We start from the raw sequence: 15,067 nt of genomic DNA, 5'->3' as shown, positions 1-15,067 counted from the left end.
TAAACCAGCTGATTATTAATTTCATTGGGTGACATCTGGTTCTTGTGTTCTGTGAAGGGGTAAATACTACCTCCTTAGGCACTCTCTCCATACCATTCATGATTTCATAGATCTTTATCATATCCCTCCTCACTTGTCTCTTTTCTAAGCTGAACAGTCCCAGTCTTTTTAATTTTTCCTCATGTGGAATCTGTTCTAAACCCTTCGTCATCTGTGTTGCCCTTCTATGTACTTTTCCAATTCTAATATATCTGTTTTGAGATGGGGTGACCAGAACTGCAGTATTCAAGCTGTGGGCGTACGATGGATTTATATAATGGCATTATATTTTTTGTCTTATTATCTATCCCTTTCCTAATGGTTCCTAATATTGTCAGCTTTTTTGACTGTGCTGCACACTGAGCAAATGTTCTCAGAGAACTATCCACAGTGACCCCACAATCTTTTTCTTGGGTGGTAACAGCTAATTTAGACCTCATCATTTTGTATGTGTAGTTGGGATCATCTTTGAATTTATCAACATTCAATTTCATCTGCCATTTTGTTGCCCAGTCACCCAGTTTTGTGAGATCCCTTTGTAACTCTTCACTGTCAGCTCTGGACTCAACTATCTTGCGTATTTGTGTCTCATCTGCAAATGTTGCCACCTCAGTGTTTACCCCTTTTTCCAAGATCATCTGAGTATGTTAAGCAGCACAGGTCCCACTACAGATCTTTGGGGTACCCAGGTACTGACCATTCCAGTGTGAAAACTAACCATTTATTCCTACCCTTTGTATCCTATCTTTTAACCAGTTACTGATCCATGAGAGGACATCCATACTCCTTCAAAAAGTGTGAAGGGAACTACAAAAGCATAAGACGACAGGACCTCCATTTGAAATATTATCCAAAAGATAACACAAACTGCAGCAGCGTAAGATTCCTTTGGTACTATGCTGGGTCACTGGGGAAAAATACTCAGATAAAGACAGCACCATTTACTAAATTCCCAGACGATACTTACTTGAGCATTTAGCTATTCCTTGAAAGTTTCATCTCCAAGTACTGACCCTGAGAGACTCCTTAGATTGAGAAATTTAGCTGAATCAAGGAGCACAAGGTTTTATGGCTTTTCTTTTAAAAGGAACTTCAATAAGTATCTATCAACATTAGGTATTTGAGCTACAAGTTAGCAGATTAACTTCAAGATAGACATGCCAGAAGATGCACACCAGAAAGAAAAAAGTTAAACAACTCCAATCCAATCAGGGTATAAGAGTCAGCTGTAAATTCCCAAGAAGGATCTAAGAGACGGTATGTATAGCTCAGTCTCTCTGTCTTTGTTAATGACAGCACTGAAGACATCTGTTCTAATCTACTGCACTGTGTAACTCAAGACAAGGGGATACAATAAAGTTAGAGAGCTATAAATCTGAAATGGATAAAAAGAAATACATTTTTACACTACATAAAATTTTACTTTTGAATTCAGTGCCACAGGATATTGAGGCAAATGGCCTCATAAGATTCAAAACAGGATCAGACACCAATGAATACGAGCAGAATCTGTAGATACACTAGCTAGGATCAACACTTTAACAAATATCAATCTTAATTTTTCAGTATGTAAGTCAATTTTGTCTTTCTGGAAAACTCTCTTCCCTATCAAACGTCCCCCTGCTGACCATTCCTCTCCACTCCCTCAGGCCAACATGCTGCAGAGGGGGATTACTTGAGTTTAGGGAGGTCAAACCTGGGGCAGAAGTGAGCTCAGTGCAGGTAGGTAGGCCGGTAGCTTAGGTGAGGCAGAATGGGAGAGGTACTCCTGGGGGAATTCAGCATAACTGGAGCGCAGCAGAAAAATGAGCTACAAGAATCCCTTTGCTTCCTTGCAGAAAATTGTTTCTGTGGGGAAACAAAGAGAAGCTTCAGCAGTGCTCACTCACCCCTCCCGGCAGCTCAGACACATCTGTTCAGGCAGCCAGAGGAAGAGGTAAATCACTGGGGGGAGGGAATCTGGGGATGCCCTGGCCACCCAGGGACATTAGTCCCAGCTGGGCATGGGGGGCAGAGAAGGAGGACAGAGACCCTCCCACTTTCCTGCGCTGAGCAGCTGGGGCTGGGTCAGATCAAGCCCCAGAAACTTCCCCTGGCTACATAAAGCTCTGCACCATGGGTCTGTGTCTGGGTGCGCGGGGGGGGGGCGGGGGGCGGTTAGGCTCAAGGGGGCGGGTTCCAAGTGCGGGGAGGTGAGGTTCAGCCGGGGAGGGGGTCCAGATTCACAGGGATTGAGCGGACATGGGGAGCAGCTCCCTGTATGGTGACCCCTCCACCCTTTGTAATCAGGAATCCAATACACCCAGAACCCTCCCACAGAGTCCCCAAACCCCATACGGCTGATCCTCCCCCTTGTATCAGGAGCCACCCATACCCTCACCCCACTGAGCTCCAACCAGCTGCACCCTGACCCCGACACCTCACCAAGTCCCACTCAGCCCTAATCACCTTCACCTTGTGCCCCCTTGCAGAGTCCTATTCTCCCTGCACCCAGAACCTCGCACCAAGCCCCTGTGCATCCAGATTCCCCCCTACACCCAGACCCTCTACTGAGCTGCCCACACCCAGACTGCACCCTGGTACTCCTGAAGAAATTCTGCACCAAAAAAATTAAAAAAATTAAAATTCTGCAAAGTTCTGCATATTTTGTCAAAATAACACAAACACAATAACAATATAATCACACCATTTTCAATTATTTTGGTAATTTATTTAAAAATACTTGTCAGCAAATATCTGAAAACGGTGTGATTGTACTGTGGTATTTTGACAAATAAAATATGCAGAATTTTAAAATGTGTGCAAAATATTTAATTTTTTGGCGCAGAATTCCCTCAGGAGTAGGGAGAGAGAGATTAACCACTGGGAGTGGGATCTGCCTGCACTCAGCAAGAGTGACTAGAGAATGACAGGAAAACAGAGGAAGTAGGAGTGCCTGGTGAAAAGAGAAGAGAGTAGAATATGCTCTTATCTCCCTTCTCTGAACTATCAGGACACGATCAGGATTCAAAGAATAAATTGCCAGTTGCAGCCATTTCAGAGGACATGAGTTTTCAAGTATCTAATAGGATGTGAAGAAAATGTATATGGCACCCACTCCTCTTCCCTAGAGCAGTAAGGAGCATCTGGTGGCCAATCTGCAAGTGACAGAGACTTTCTTTGCTTAAGGAGGACCAAAGCACTCATCCTCTTCAGTAGCCAGATTAGCCTTGAATACCAAACAAATTGTTTTAGTTAAAGTAGTGACCCAGCCATTATAATAATACTGGCCCTTCATATCTTCACTTCTGACTCATGGGCTTCTGCATTCATTTTCTTAATGTACTTCTGCTACACAAAAGGGAATTTCTGCTTAACATTCCTGGGCATGGACTATTCTATTCATTTTCATTTATAAACCAGTCAGCCAAGATTTCCCCCAAAAGAAGCAGTCTAGACCTAAAAATCACTCACTGCGTCGTAACATGACTTTTTCCAAAGAACTGCAAAAATTTTACACTCTTCATATATTTACCCTGTTCTTTGAAGTTCGTAGTCAATTATATTTTCAAGCAAATTTTACATTTTGCCACTTCTTGTATAATCAGTTTCACAGTTTCCCTATATGACTAATGTTCATCTGCTTTGGGGGGGAATCTTTCAAACAGCAACAAAGATGCAACTTAAAAAGGAAGATTGCAAAGGTACAAAAAATGGCAGGAACAGATTTTTTTTTTCAAACTGACTAGATTTCTGGTCGAATGTGTCCTTTAAAATTAAGGCTCTAGCCATTTAAAGTATTCTTCAGTGACTATATTGAGTTTTCCACAGTGACAGATGGACCACTTGGCTGTGCCACGTGAATGGCAGCTTCTTCTCTCTGCAGTGGTGTCTGCAACCATGGGGAATTATTGTTTAACATAGGCCCTTAATCCTGCACACAATTTTACAGATGGTTAACTTCCACGCAACTACGTGGACGTGTTTGCAGGATTAGGGCTTCATCTTTTCCCAGTTTGTCCATCAAAAAATAGGGTGCTGAGAGACTGAATTGCTTACAAGGTGCTTTGAGATCCTTGGATGAAGTGTGCCACGCACGTGCAGAGTAACATCATTCCTCTAACTCAAACTAATTTTTAAAAAAAAATATCCAGGAAGTTCTCACCTTTTCCTTATTTATCTAACAGACTAATTCTTACAAAATAAATATTCAGAAGAACAAAGGGATATTTTGCGGAGTTTTAGTAAACAAGTTTTGTCTAGTTAAAATCTTGCAATATCTTTCAAAAAATATCAAAACACCACAGAGATATTGAGGGTGCATCTTCAAGCACAACTGTCATTACAACCCATTCTACCTTTACTCTTGTAGTTAGGATATTACCAGAACGCCAAACCTCTACAGTACACTCTATGGACCCGCAATATTTGGTGGAAACTTGGTACAGTACAGCTTCTTGACATTCATAAGTAACTCTCAACCAATTTTAGAGAATGCTGTTTAATAAATCTCTCTCTCTCCTTGGAAGAAGTCATCAACTTCTTATCAGCCATTTTAATTATCCTTCATTGTTTCTATTACGCTCGCAGTTTAATAATATTTAGACCAGTAATGCTTTCCAAAAGCCAGTGTGAAACAACTCTATATATAGTACAAATTCAAATTACCAGACTATTGTCCTTTGCTACATAGATAAATGACGTTGCAAATTATTTACCGTTTTACAACTAATCAGGTTCCAGGTGACCAACATTCTTAAGGCAAATTCATTTACATGACTGGCTGACTGGTTTCATGGTATGCTTTCCCAAAAACAAAGCAAAAAAGTATCTGAGAGGCAAAGAACATCACGTATAAAATTTATTCTTTCACCTCTGTACCAATGGAAGTTACTTGCAAGAATGGAGAGAAGCGTCGACCCCTTATAATCTTTTCTTAAAATAATTAATGTGATTTATCATTTGGCATTTTGTGCAAATTCAGTAAAACATTAAGGTGCATATTAAGAGGTGAAACTCGCAATGCCTTATAAGAATATATATTTTTGGATGCACTTGACAAATGGATTTGGGAATGTGGGGAAAGCATCAGTTTAAAACTACAGAAACCTTCTAAGAACTATGCATCTTTATCGTCACTAGCTATAAGATCTGAAGAGCCCAAAAGGATTTTATGTAACAGACGACACTGACTGTGCAATATAAAACTGCTGCAAAGAGTGGATTTTCTAAGCACACATTCAGCTATGTCTGAACTTGTCTGTTACATCATATTGCTGTATAAGATGCTATTGACTATTAAAGGGATTCTATAGATTTTGCTGATTTTTATTTCTGCATAAAAACTGGCCTTTAAGAAGTAATACCCTTTCACTGTACAGTTGTGTACTTAAGTGCAATCACAGTGCAATCCCATTTGTCAATATCAAACCAAACTAACCAAGCATATTTTGGTAAAGTTGTTATAACACTACCTACACCAAAAATGCTTAGTGCTTTTCTTAAGTCTCATACATCACTTTGTTTTTTGCAATTTCAGTGCCCTTACAGCACTTTGTATGGAAGTAATTGGCTAATATGGTTCAGTGGATTTTGGAACAAAGCAGAGACTTTAAACTGAAATCAGAAGTCATCTTCTGGAGAGACAAAGATGATAAATTATCGATTAGCTTTGTATTTAGACGCATCCCTGGGTTCACTGCTAGGATTGCTCCAGTCATCAGCTTCAGGTGTAGTCTTGTAGTGTCGCCATGCTGACTTATTAAAAACTGGAAGTCTTTCAAACGATTCACTTGAAAGAGCCTATAAAATGAAATCAATGGTAAGAGACTGTTGCTGAGATATGTACAATAAGGTGGTAAACATGATAACAGACTCTTTGTGAACACTAACTTCTGCATTCAATGAAAGCTTCAACTATTTACATGTCCCCCACACATGATATTTTAGAAACCTCTTTGACCATGCTTATGGTGACCCAGTTCAAAATGGGTTGACCATATTGCAATAAAAATCCATTAAAAAAATCCATTTTGAAACTCTCCCCGTCTCCAAGATGGCTATAAAGAGAATAAAAAGAAAGCAGTTAAAAGAAAAAAATTTTAGGGGGACCTTTATGCGTTTTTTTTTTAAACTATTTTGGCAGGCCCACTCCCCTAGATCAGTGTCTCTCAGCCTTTCCAGACTACTGTACCCCTTGCAGGAGTCTGATTTGTCTTGTGTACCCCCAAGTTTCACCTCACTTAAAAACTACTAGCTTACAAAATCTGACATAAAAATACAAAAATGTCATAACACATTATTACTGCTTACTTTCTCATTTTTACCATATAATTATAAAATAAATCATTTGGAATATAAATATTGTACTTACATTTCAGTGTATAGTATATAGAGCAGTATAAACAAGTTATTGTCTGTATGAAATTTTAGTTTGTACTTACTTCACTAGTGCTTTTTATATGTTGCCTGTTGTAAAACTAAGCAAATATCTAGGTGAGTTGATGTACCCCCTGGAAGACCTCTGTGTACCCCCAGGGATACATGTACCACTTGCTGAGAACCACTGCCCTAGATCTAACATGATTAATTTGAATCTAGAACTAAAGCCAGCTGGCTTGACGCAATCCAGACAAGATTGAGATAGTGTTGGTCGGTTGTGGGGAAGCAGGTGGAAGAGGTGGTAGAATTCAAAGAGGGATCGCAACTGCCAGTTGTAACACCAGTGCACAACTTGGGGTTTCTGTCAGAGCCTGGGCTGCTCCTGGACGTATGGGTAGCAGTTTTTTCTATTATTACATTTTCCTGGGCTGGTGAGTAAGCCCACCAAACATTCATCTTCTCTCTCCAATGAGGACCCTGCCACACTTGTCCATACCTTTGTCAAATCAAGATTAGATTATTGTAATGCACTCGAAGTGACGTTACACTTTGGTAACACTCAGAAGATGAAGCCAGTGGAGAATTATGAAATGCCTACTTAGGGCAGCTGCACGGACTAGCACTATGTGACATGCACTGGGTTGGATTCAAGCAGTTGGCTTTAAATGCCCTGATTTGTCTGTGACCTGGTTACCTGAGTAATGCTTCTCCCCCCATGATATACTGCTACAATTGAGCTCAGCAGACACACTGGAGATGGAACTCCCTTAATATAAAAGAGAGGGAGCCGCTGGCAGAACGTTCTCTGTGAGGGTTTCTCTATTTTGTGATGATCTAGTCTGACCCAGCCCTGGCTGGGATGATTTAATTGGGGATTGGTCCTGCTTTGAGCAGGCGGTTGGACTAGATGACCTCCTGAAGTCCCTTCCAAGCCTGATATTCTATGATTCTATGACCTCCTGTATAACACAGGCAGTAAAATTTCCCCACAATAACTCCTACAGCATATCTTTTAGAAAAACAGCCAATCCCGATTTAAAACTTGCCAGTGATGGAGAATCAATCCTTGGTAAATTCCAAACAATAAACTATCTAACCTTCATTGGCTAGGGGCAAGGTTCGTACTAAAGGGGTGATCCCCAAAGATGAGAGAAGTAAAAGTAAAGACTGGGAGGAGGAGAAGAAAAAAAAAGAATAGATATGGAACATTTTAACCGGTATCATTATTCTACACTCCCATGTACACTTTGCTCCTGCTCTCCCAATTTAATTCACAAGTGTCAGAAACCAAAAGAACAAAAGTACTAAGAAAAGTTGCCTGTCATCACACCAGGGTCTTGGGTATCTCATCGCTTTAATATGGATCAAAATCAAAATATGGAACAAAGACCCAACATTAAGGGATTAAAAAAAATACTGGAAACAAGCTAATTCAATATCAAAGGTGGTGGTCAAAAATGCCACATTTATAACTTCAGTTTTTAGGATTCTGCATGTCTGATTTAAATAAAGTACAATAATACAAGTTAAAACACACTGGTATATATACTGGAAACAAATTTAAATGTGAAAGCAGGAACAGTTGACTGTTCTGCCTGACGAGAATTAATTATATTGAGAGCTTTACTATCTTATGATGGAATCAAGTTGTTACCTTCAAATAAATTACAGCATCAGTACCCACGCCTTCCATCGAATAGAGTTTGAGATCTCCTTGAAAGTATCTAGCATAAAGACGAGAGATTGGCAAACCATACCCAAATCCAGCCTACGGAACAAAATAAAAATTTGTGGTGAGGAGGTTAAAAATCAATACACTGTATAAGCTATAATTATTTATCAAAACAAGATGTTAAAGTTAAAGAAATTAGTTAAAGAAAACTAATTACCCTATTTGCATCAATTTGCCCTTCAGACTTTCTTTTGTTCCTCAGCCTATATAACATTGCAGCCTTCTTTCTGCCTATACAAGATTTACTTGCTTAAATATTAAATAGAAAAATCACCAACAGCCGTAATACATTTTGGCAACATACAAAAATAAGGACCAAATCTGATTAGAGGCTTTAGGAGACTAGCTTGTGCATTTTGTTACTTTCCCCAAGAATACAGTTAATTTAGCAGCACAAACAGTAAGCAGTCCCTACCAAACAAAAGAGGATGATGTTCTGTACAGCTCTCTCATGAGATAGCTTGTGCTGCAATATTCCATTCATCGTTGGTGATACTGAGCATCTGATGGCAGTTTATTATCTTGGAACAGAATGTGGAAAAAGCAAGACACAGCCCTGCATACTTCAGCTGATCTATAATGTAGATCTGTAATACTGACGGCACGTTGCAACATGCTGCAATGGAGGACAGAAGGGAGGTGTAGGGAAAGTAATGACTGCAACTTTATTAATAATATACAAAATAGTAATAGGCAGATAGTCCTTGCTATGGTTACCTATCATAAAAAAAATCATGCTGCAGCATAGTAGCCCTTCTGTTGAACATTAAGGCCTCATTAGAAGCCACACTCTACTTGCATAGGCAAAGACAGAAACTTCCTGAAAAAGCACAAGATCAAATCCGCACAGACACACCCCTGGAACCCCGACCTGGGATATTCTATCTACTACCCAAGATCCATAAACCTGGAAATCCTGGGCGCCCCATCATCTCAGGCATTGGCACCCTGACAGCAGGATTGTCTGGCTATGTAGACTCCCTCCTCAGGCCCTACGCTACCAGCACTCCCAGCTACCTTCGAGACACCACTGACTTCCTGAGGAAACTTCAATCCATCGGTGATCTTCCTGATAACACCATCCTGGCTACTATGGATGTAGAAGCCCTCTACACCAACATTCCACACAAAGATGGACTACAAGCCGTCAAGAACACTATCCCCGATAATGTCACGGCTAACCTGGTGGCTGAACTTTGTGACTTTGTCCTTACCCATAACTATTTCACATTTGGGGACAATGTATACCTTCAGATCAGCAGCACTGCTATGGGTACCCGCATGGCCCCACAGTATGCCAACATTTTTATGGCTGATTTAGAACAACGCTTCCTCAGCTCTCGTCCCCTAAAGCCCCTACTCTACTTGCGCTATATTGATGACATCTTCATCATCTGGACCCATGGAAAAGAAGCCCTTGAGGAATTCCACCATGATTTCAACAATTTCCATCCCACCACCAACCTCAGCCTGGTCCAGTCCACACAAGAGATCCACTTCCTGGACACTACAGTGCTAATAAACAATGGCCACATAAACACCACCCTATACCGTAAACCTACTGACCGCTATTCCTACCTGCATGCCTCCAGCTTTCACCCTGACCACACCACACGATCCATCGTCTACAGCCAAGCTCTGCGATACAACCGCATTTGCTCCAACCCCTCAGACAGAGACAAACACCTACAAGATCTCTGTCAAGCTTTCTTACAACTACAATACCCACCTGCAGAAGTAAAGAAACAGATTGATAGAGCCAGAAGAGTTCCCAGAAGTTACCTGCTACAGGACAGGCCTAACAAAGAAAATAACAGAACGCCACTAGCCGTCACCTTCAGCCCCCAACTAAAACCCCTCCAACGCATTATTAAGGATCTACAACCTATCCTAAAGGATGACCCAACACTCTCACAAGTCTTGGGAGACAGGCCAGTCCTTGCCTACAGACAGCCCCGCAACCTGAAGCAAATACTCACCAACAACCACATACCACACAACAGAACCACTAACCCAGGAACTTATCCTTGCAACAAAGCCCGTTGCCAATTGTGCCCACATATCTATTCAGGGGACACCATCACAGGGCCTAATAACATCAGCCACACTATCAGAGGCTCGTTCACCTGCACATCCACCAATGTGATCTATGCCATCATGTGCCAGCAATGCCCCTCTGCCATGTACATTGGTCAAACTGGACAGTCTCTACGTAAAAGAATAAATGGACACAAATCAGATGTCAAGAATTATAACATTCATAAACCAGTCGGAGAACACTTCAATCTCTCTGGTCACGCAATCACAGACATGAAGGTCGCTATCTTAAAACAAAAAAACTTCAAATCCAGACTCCAGCGAGAAACTGCTGAATTGGAATTCATTTGCAAATTGGATACTATTAATTTAGGCTTAAATAGAGACTGGGAGTGGCTAAGTCATTATGCAAGGTAGCCTGTTTCCTCTTGTTTTTTCCTACCCCCCCCCCAGATGTTCTGGTTTAACTTGGATTTAAACCTGGAGAATGGTCAGTTTAGATGAGCTATTACCAGCAGGAGAGTGAGTTTGTGTGTGTATGGGGGTGGGGGGGATGTGAGAAAACCTTGATCTATGCAGGAAATAGCCCGACTTGATTATGTAAAGAGTTGTCACTTTGGATGGGCTAGCACCAGCAGGAGAGTGAATTTGTGGTGGGGGGGTGGAGGGTGAGAAAACCTGGATTTGTGCTGGAAATGGCCCACCTGTTGATCACTTTAGATAAGCTATTACCAGCAGGACAGTGGGGTGGGAGGAGGTATTGTTTCATGATTTCTGTGTGTATATAAAGTCTGCTGCAGTTTCCACGGTAAACATCTGATGAAGTGAGCTGTAGCTCACGAAAGCTCATGCTCAAATAAATTGGTTAGTCTCTAAGGTGCCACAAGTACTCCTTTTCTTTTTGCGAATACAGACTAACACGGCTGTTCCTCTGAAACCTGGCACTAAGACCTGTATCCCCAATTACATAGGACACAAGTCTTCCCCTTTCATGACCCTAGCCTATGGAAATGAGGATGATCATACTGGCAGTCTTCTCTCTCACTGAAGATAGTGGAAGAAGTTTTTACCTGCAGATCCTAGCTTTCAGCCCCTGTGACAGAGTGCAGAGAGTTACCAGGTAAGCTTGCACTCTGATCACTCTGACACTGTTTAGTTCGCTCAGAAAAGGCTGATTAGATAATTAACTTAAATTACCCCAATCAGGAGTGGGGGTTGGGGGGATGGATGAGCTGAAGAGCCAATTGGTCCATCAGCTCAAAACTGATAAGAAGGGCACAGGAAAGCAGAGAGGGGGAGAGAGGATCAGAGCTAGCTGAGTCCAGTTTCATGGAGATCTCAGAGAAAAAAAAACCTCAGTCCCTCTCAGGTCCAAGTGAAGGGCCAAAAGCACAGGGTACACTGCAAATAGCACTGCTGAAAGAGACTGTAAAGGGTTGGTGGAGAGAACGTAAATGAATGGCACAGTTAGATAAACAATTAAGGGAGTCTAAGCAGGTTTCTGTGATGCAAGGAGGCAGGAGCGGCGCACACCCTGTTTCAGCCCCCCACAACATCAGCCCAGCTGAGGCAGAGAATTATCATACTTGTTATTTGTTTGAATCCCCTTATATTGGCAAGGACTTTCCAAAGCAAGAAAGATAGGCTGCAATAAACAAAGTGCTTGAAAACTATGCTCTTACAAAGCAATGAACAACAAAAAGCTGCCAAAAAAGTCTGAACTACAGCAAAACAACAAGAAAGGCAAACCAGAAGCACAGGAAAAGGACCAAAATGCTCATTTAACATTCAGTCATTTATGTAATCTAGTCCTTGTGAAGAATCACATCCCACAAACACGAACAAGCAAATGGCTGCTCTAGCTTCTTGGCTAACTAACTGACTAGAGGAATCACTCACCTCTGTGGCTCCCTAGCAAGCCCACCCACTGTTTGGGGGGCAGTAATGATGAACAGAGCGGTTGTAAGAAACCCTGTATGGGAATTCGAGTACCACCAATACCCAGTAACACATTGTATAATAAGGCTGTTAACGTGTCATCTTGACAGACTTTAGAGAAAAGTTACTAATGAGGTTAGTATTAATAACCCTGGCTTGAGCCAGGCATTATGGACGTGAGTTGCTGTACTAACTTCCTCACATAGCTCTGCAAAAGAACCTCAGCCCTGACCTTTTTCAGAAAATCAACAATGGTACAAGCATCACATTGCGTACAAACTGCATTATTATAATTTTGCTCTGATTTCTCCATCTCCTTCATTTAAGACCTTAATTATAAAAGTAAAGTACATCATACTGTCTTCCCCTTGAGTGATACACTTTAAACTGTATGGAAAAGCAGCATAGCATCAAATTGCAATGAGTCTCTATACAAGTATGTATCCACTGGGGGCACAATACTTATTGCTATGGCCACCACCTTGAAAGCTGAAACTTTCAATCAGTTCAGACCCAAAATCTGCCTCCCAGAAAAGAAGGTAGATATCACGTAAGGTAAATATCATGTAAGGACCTCAAGGAAACAGCAACACTGGATTTACATCAGCTAAGGATCGGGCCTGAATTTTAAAATACACAATGGGATGCTATGTTCTAAAGGTTTTTCCAGCATGAGTTCGGGATGACCTACACAATGAGTGCATGGCTTCAACACTCATGAGTAATACATCCGATGAAGTGAGCTGTAGCTCACAAAAGCTTATGCTCAGATAAATTTGTTAGTCTCTAAAGTGCCACAAGTACTCCTTTTCTTACAGCTATTCCAAACTCAGATTGATAAAACCTTTATACCAGAGCTCCCATGTTCTCTCATATTGTGCAGCTTTATCATTTCTATCTTTATAGACATGCATACCACACACACACAACTTCTTCCAGGGAAGTTGCCTGATTTTTACAGAATCTAAATGCAGAGACTTGGATTGATTACAGCATTGCTCAACTTTTAAGTTGATGGCAAAAACAGTAAGTTGGAGCGAAATGGAGGAGAAAAATGGGGAAGATAATTCCTGGAAATATTTGTTATGCTGCTTGTTATATAGTTATTAGTATCTGTGCTTCCACTATGAAAATAGCTGTTTGTTTACTTGCTCTTTCTTTTAAATTAAAAAACAGCATGCCATAAACTCACTTCTCAAAGACTCCCATTAACACAGGACATACAGGCACATGCATTACTTGGAGACATCTCATTTTAAGAGCATATTTATTTCTTGTGAATCGTTAACAATGGAAGAATTTTTTCTAGGATAGCAAAATAATCAATTTCCAAAGAAATGTTTTTAAAAAACTACACTCAAGTCTTTGCTGGACATAGGACACTAGTTATTTTACTAAAGTTAAAAACCATGTGAATTGGGAGAGCTAACAGTTGACATGATTCATCCTCAAGAGTGGATCAAGACTAAACAGAACTCACTGCCCCCAAATTTTGGGCACCCCCAGAACACACTCTACCTGTCCCCAGACTCCACCATGGAGTTCCATCACCACCCAGTCTTTCTTGTTTCCCGTTCCTTACTTTTGTCCATGCCATCCCACACCAATTCATTCCTAAATTTTACCTTCCCCTCCCCATATTCTCCAGCTCACCCTTCGGAAAGCAGACTTCCTATTTTTCATGCACTGTTTTGGTGGACACCTTGAAGGCCACAAGGTTCAGAGTCCAGGGATCTTGTTTTAACATAACCCTGTTCTCTCAAGTAAAAGTACACCAACTAACACACATTAACTGCTGTGTCAGGGCTGTCCTTGCTCTAGGTCACAGAATACAGGCAATGGGGGCAACACTCTGGTCTTTGGGAAAACAAGCTTTCTAACACCAATCTTTCACCACATATTAGACTGTGCACCAGATATATGGGAAATGTATTCCACACTGTATTAAACATGCTCTGTTAGCATTATCTATTAGATCTAAATTAAAGCACATTTTCCCCACTATAAATAGTTAACTTAGATTTTAAATGTGTGACTTAAACCGGTCTCTTAAAGATTTAACTGTCATTAAATATAAGTGTCAATGAACTCAATTGTTGTTTATCAATTATAAATACATAGTATAGGCAATCCCAAGACCTTGTCAGGATCAGAATGCTGGGAGCACCGGTGCTAGCCCAGTGGGGGCCCTAAGCAGGAATATTTTTGGTGCCTCCCCCACACAACACATACTAATAATTAATGGGGGCTGGTGGGGCGTGAGCTGCTTGGGGCCCTAAGCAATTGCTTAGTTTCCTGATGCCTACTGACAGGACTGGCTGCCATGGTAACAAGGTTTCTCCACTGACCTAATTTCGTAGCAGAAATTATTGAAAAAGAAGGAATATTCATCAAAGAACTAAAACCAAAATCAAATGTAACGTTTCATACATTGTATATGGGCTCAGTTAAAAAAATGGGAGAGAAAGTTAAAACAGAAAAATATAAGTAATCATTTTACAATATATGACAAGTTCTGATATGTGTTATATGAAGTAAAATAAGAGTATCATACAATCATTTGAAGTATAGACCTTCCTTCCTATACAGGAGTGATGGGTCTTTACTGAGTTACGTTTTATGGTCTCTGATATTCAGTGATGGAAAAATAATCTTCCTGTGATTTAGATGGGCTAAATGATTCAATTTAAACAGGAAATTCTTTCCTACATTATCCTGAACTATCTGATTTTGTGGCCAAAAAAACCTGAGCAGTTGATCATATCATCTCCCTCAACAATAGAATCAGCAGTAGGTCTTATCTCTCTCGACTCTTGCATTGGATGAAACAGGATGGTGAGCCTTGCTTTGGAAATCCTCTCCCCATGGGCCATGTAGTGATAGAGCTCAGTGACCTCTCTCTCTCTCTCTCTCTCTCTCAATATTTGGTCCACTACCCTAGAGGGAAGAAGTCAGACTTCC

General features: G+C 40.9%; 1 protein-coding gene across 2 annotated transcripts in view; it reads right to left on the bottom strand.

Annotated features, from left to right (window-relative positions):
• Positions 1-240: 240 nt before the first annotated feature.
• The window catches only part of PDK3 (pyruvate dehydrogenase kinase 3), a 79,426-nt gene continuing 64,599 nt past the window's right edge, over positions 241-15,067 (bottom strand). For both annotated transcript variants that reach the window (XM_073357658.1, XM_073357669.1), the window contains 2 exons: positions 8,054-8,167; positions 241-5,820 (listed from right to left, as the gene is read on the bottom strand). In XM_073357658.1, coding sequence (XP_073213759.1) covers positions 5,677-5,820; positions 8,054-8,167 — 258 coding nt within the window. In that variant the 3' untranslated portion in view covers positions 241-5,676. The remainder of the gene's footprint in view (positions 5,821-8,053; positions 8,168-15,067) is intronic.

This window comes from Lepidochelys kempii, chromosome 1 (genome assembly GCF_965140265.1).
Source record: "Lepidochelys kempii isolate rLepKem1 chromosome 1, rLepKem1.hap2, whole genome shotgun sequence".
Taxonomy (NCBI): domain Eukaryota; kingdom Metazoa; phylum Chordata; order Testudines; family Cheloniidae; genus Lepidochelys; species Lepidochelys kempii.
Note: the sequence above shows the minus strand (reverse complement) of the source record. Positions and strands in the feature narration are given on the sequence as shown.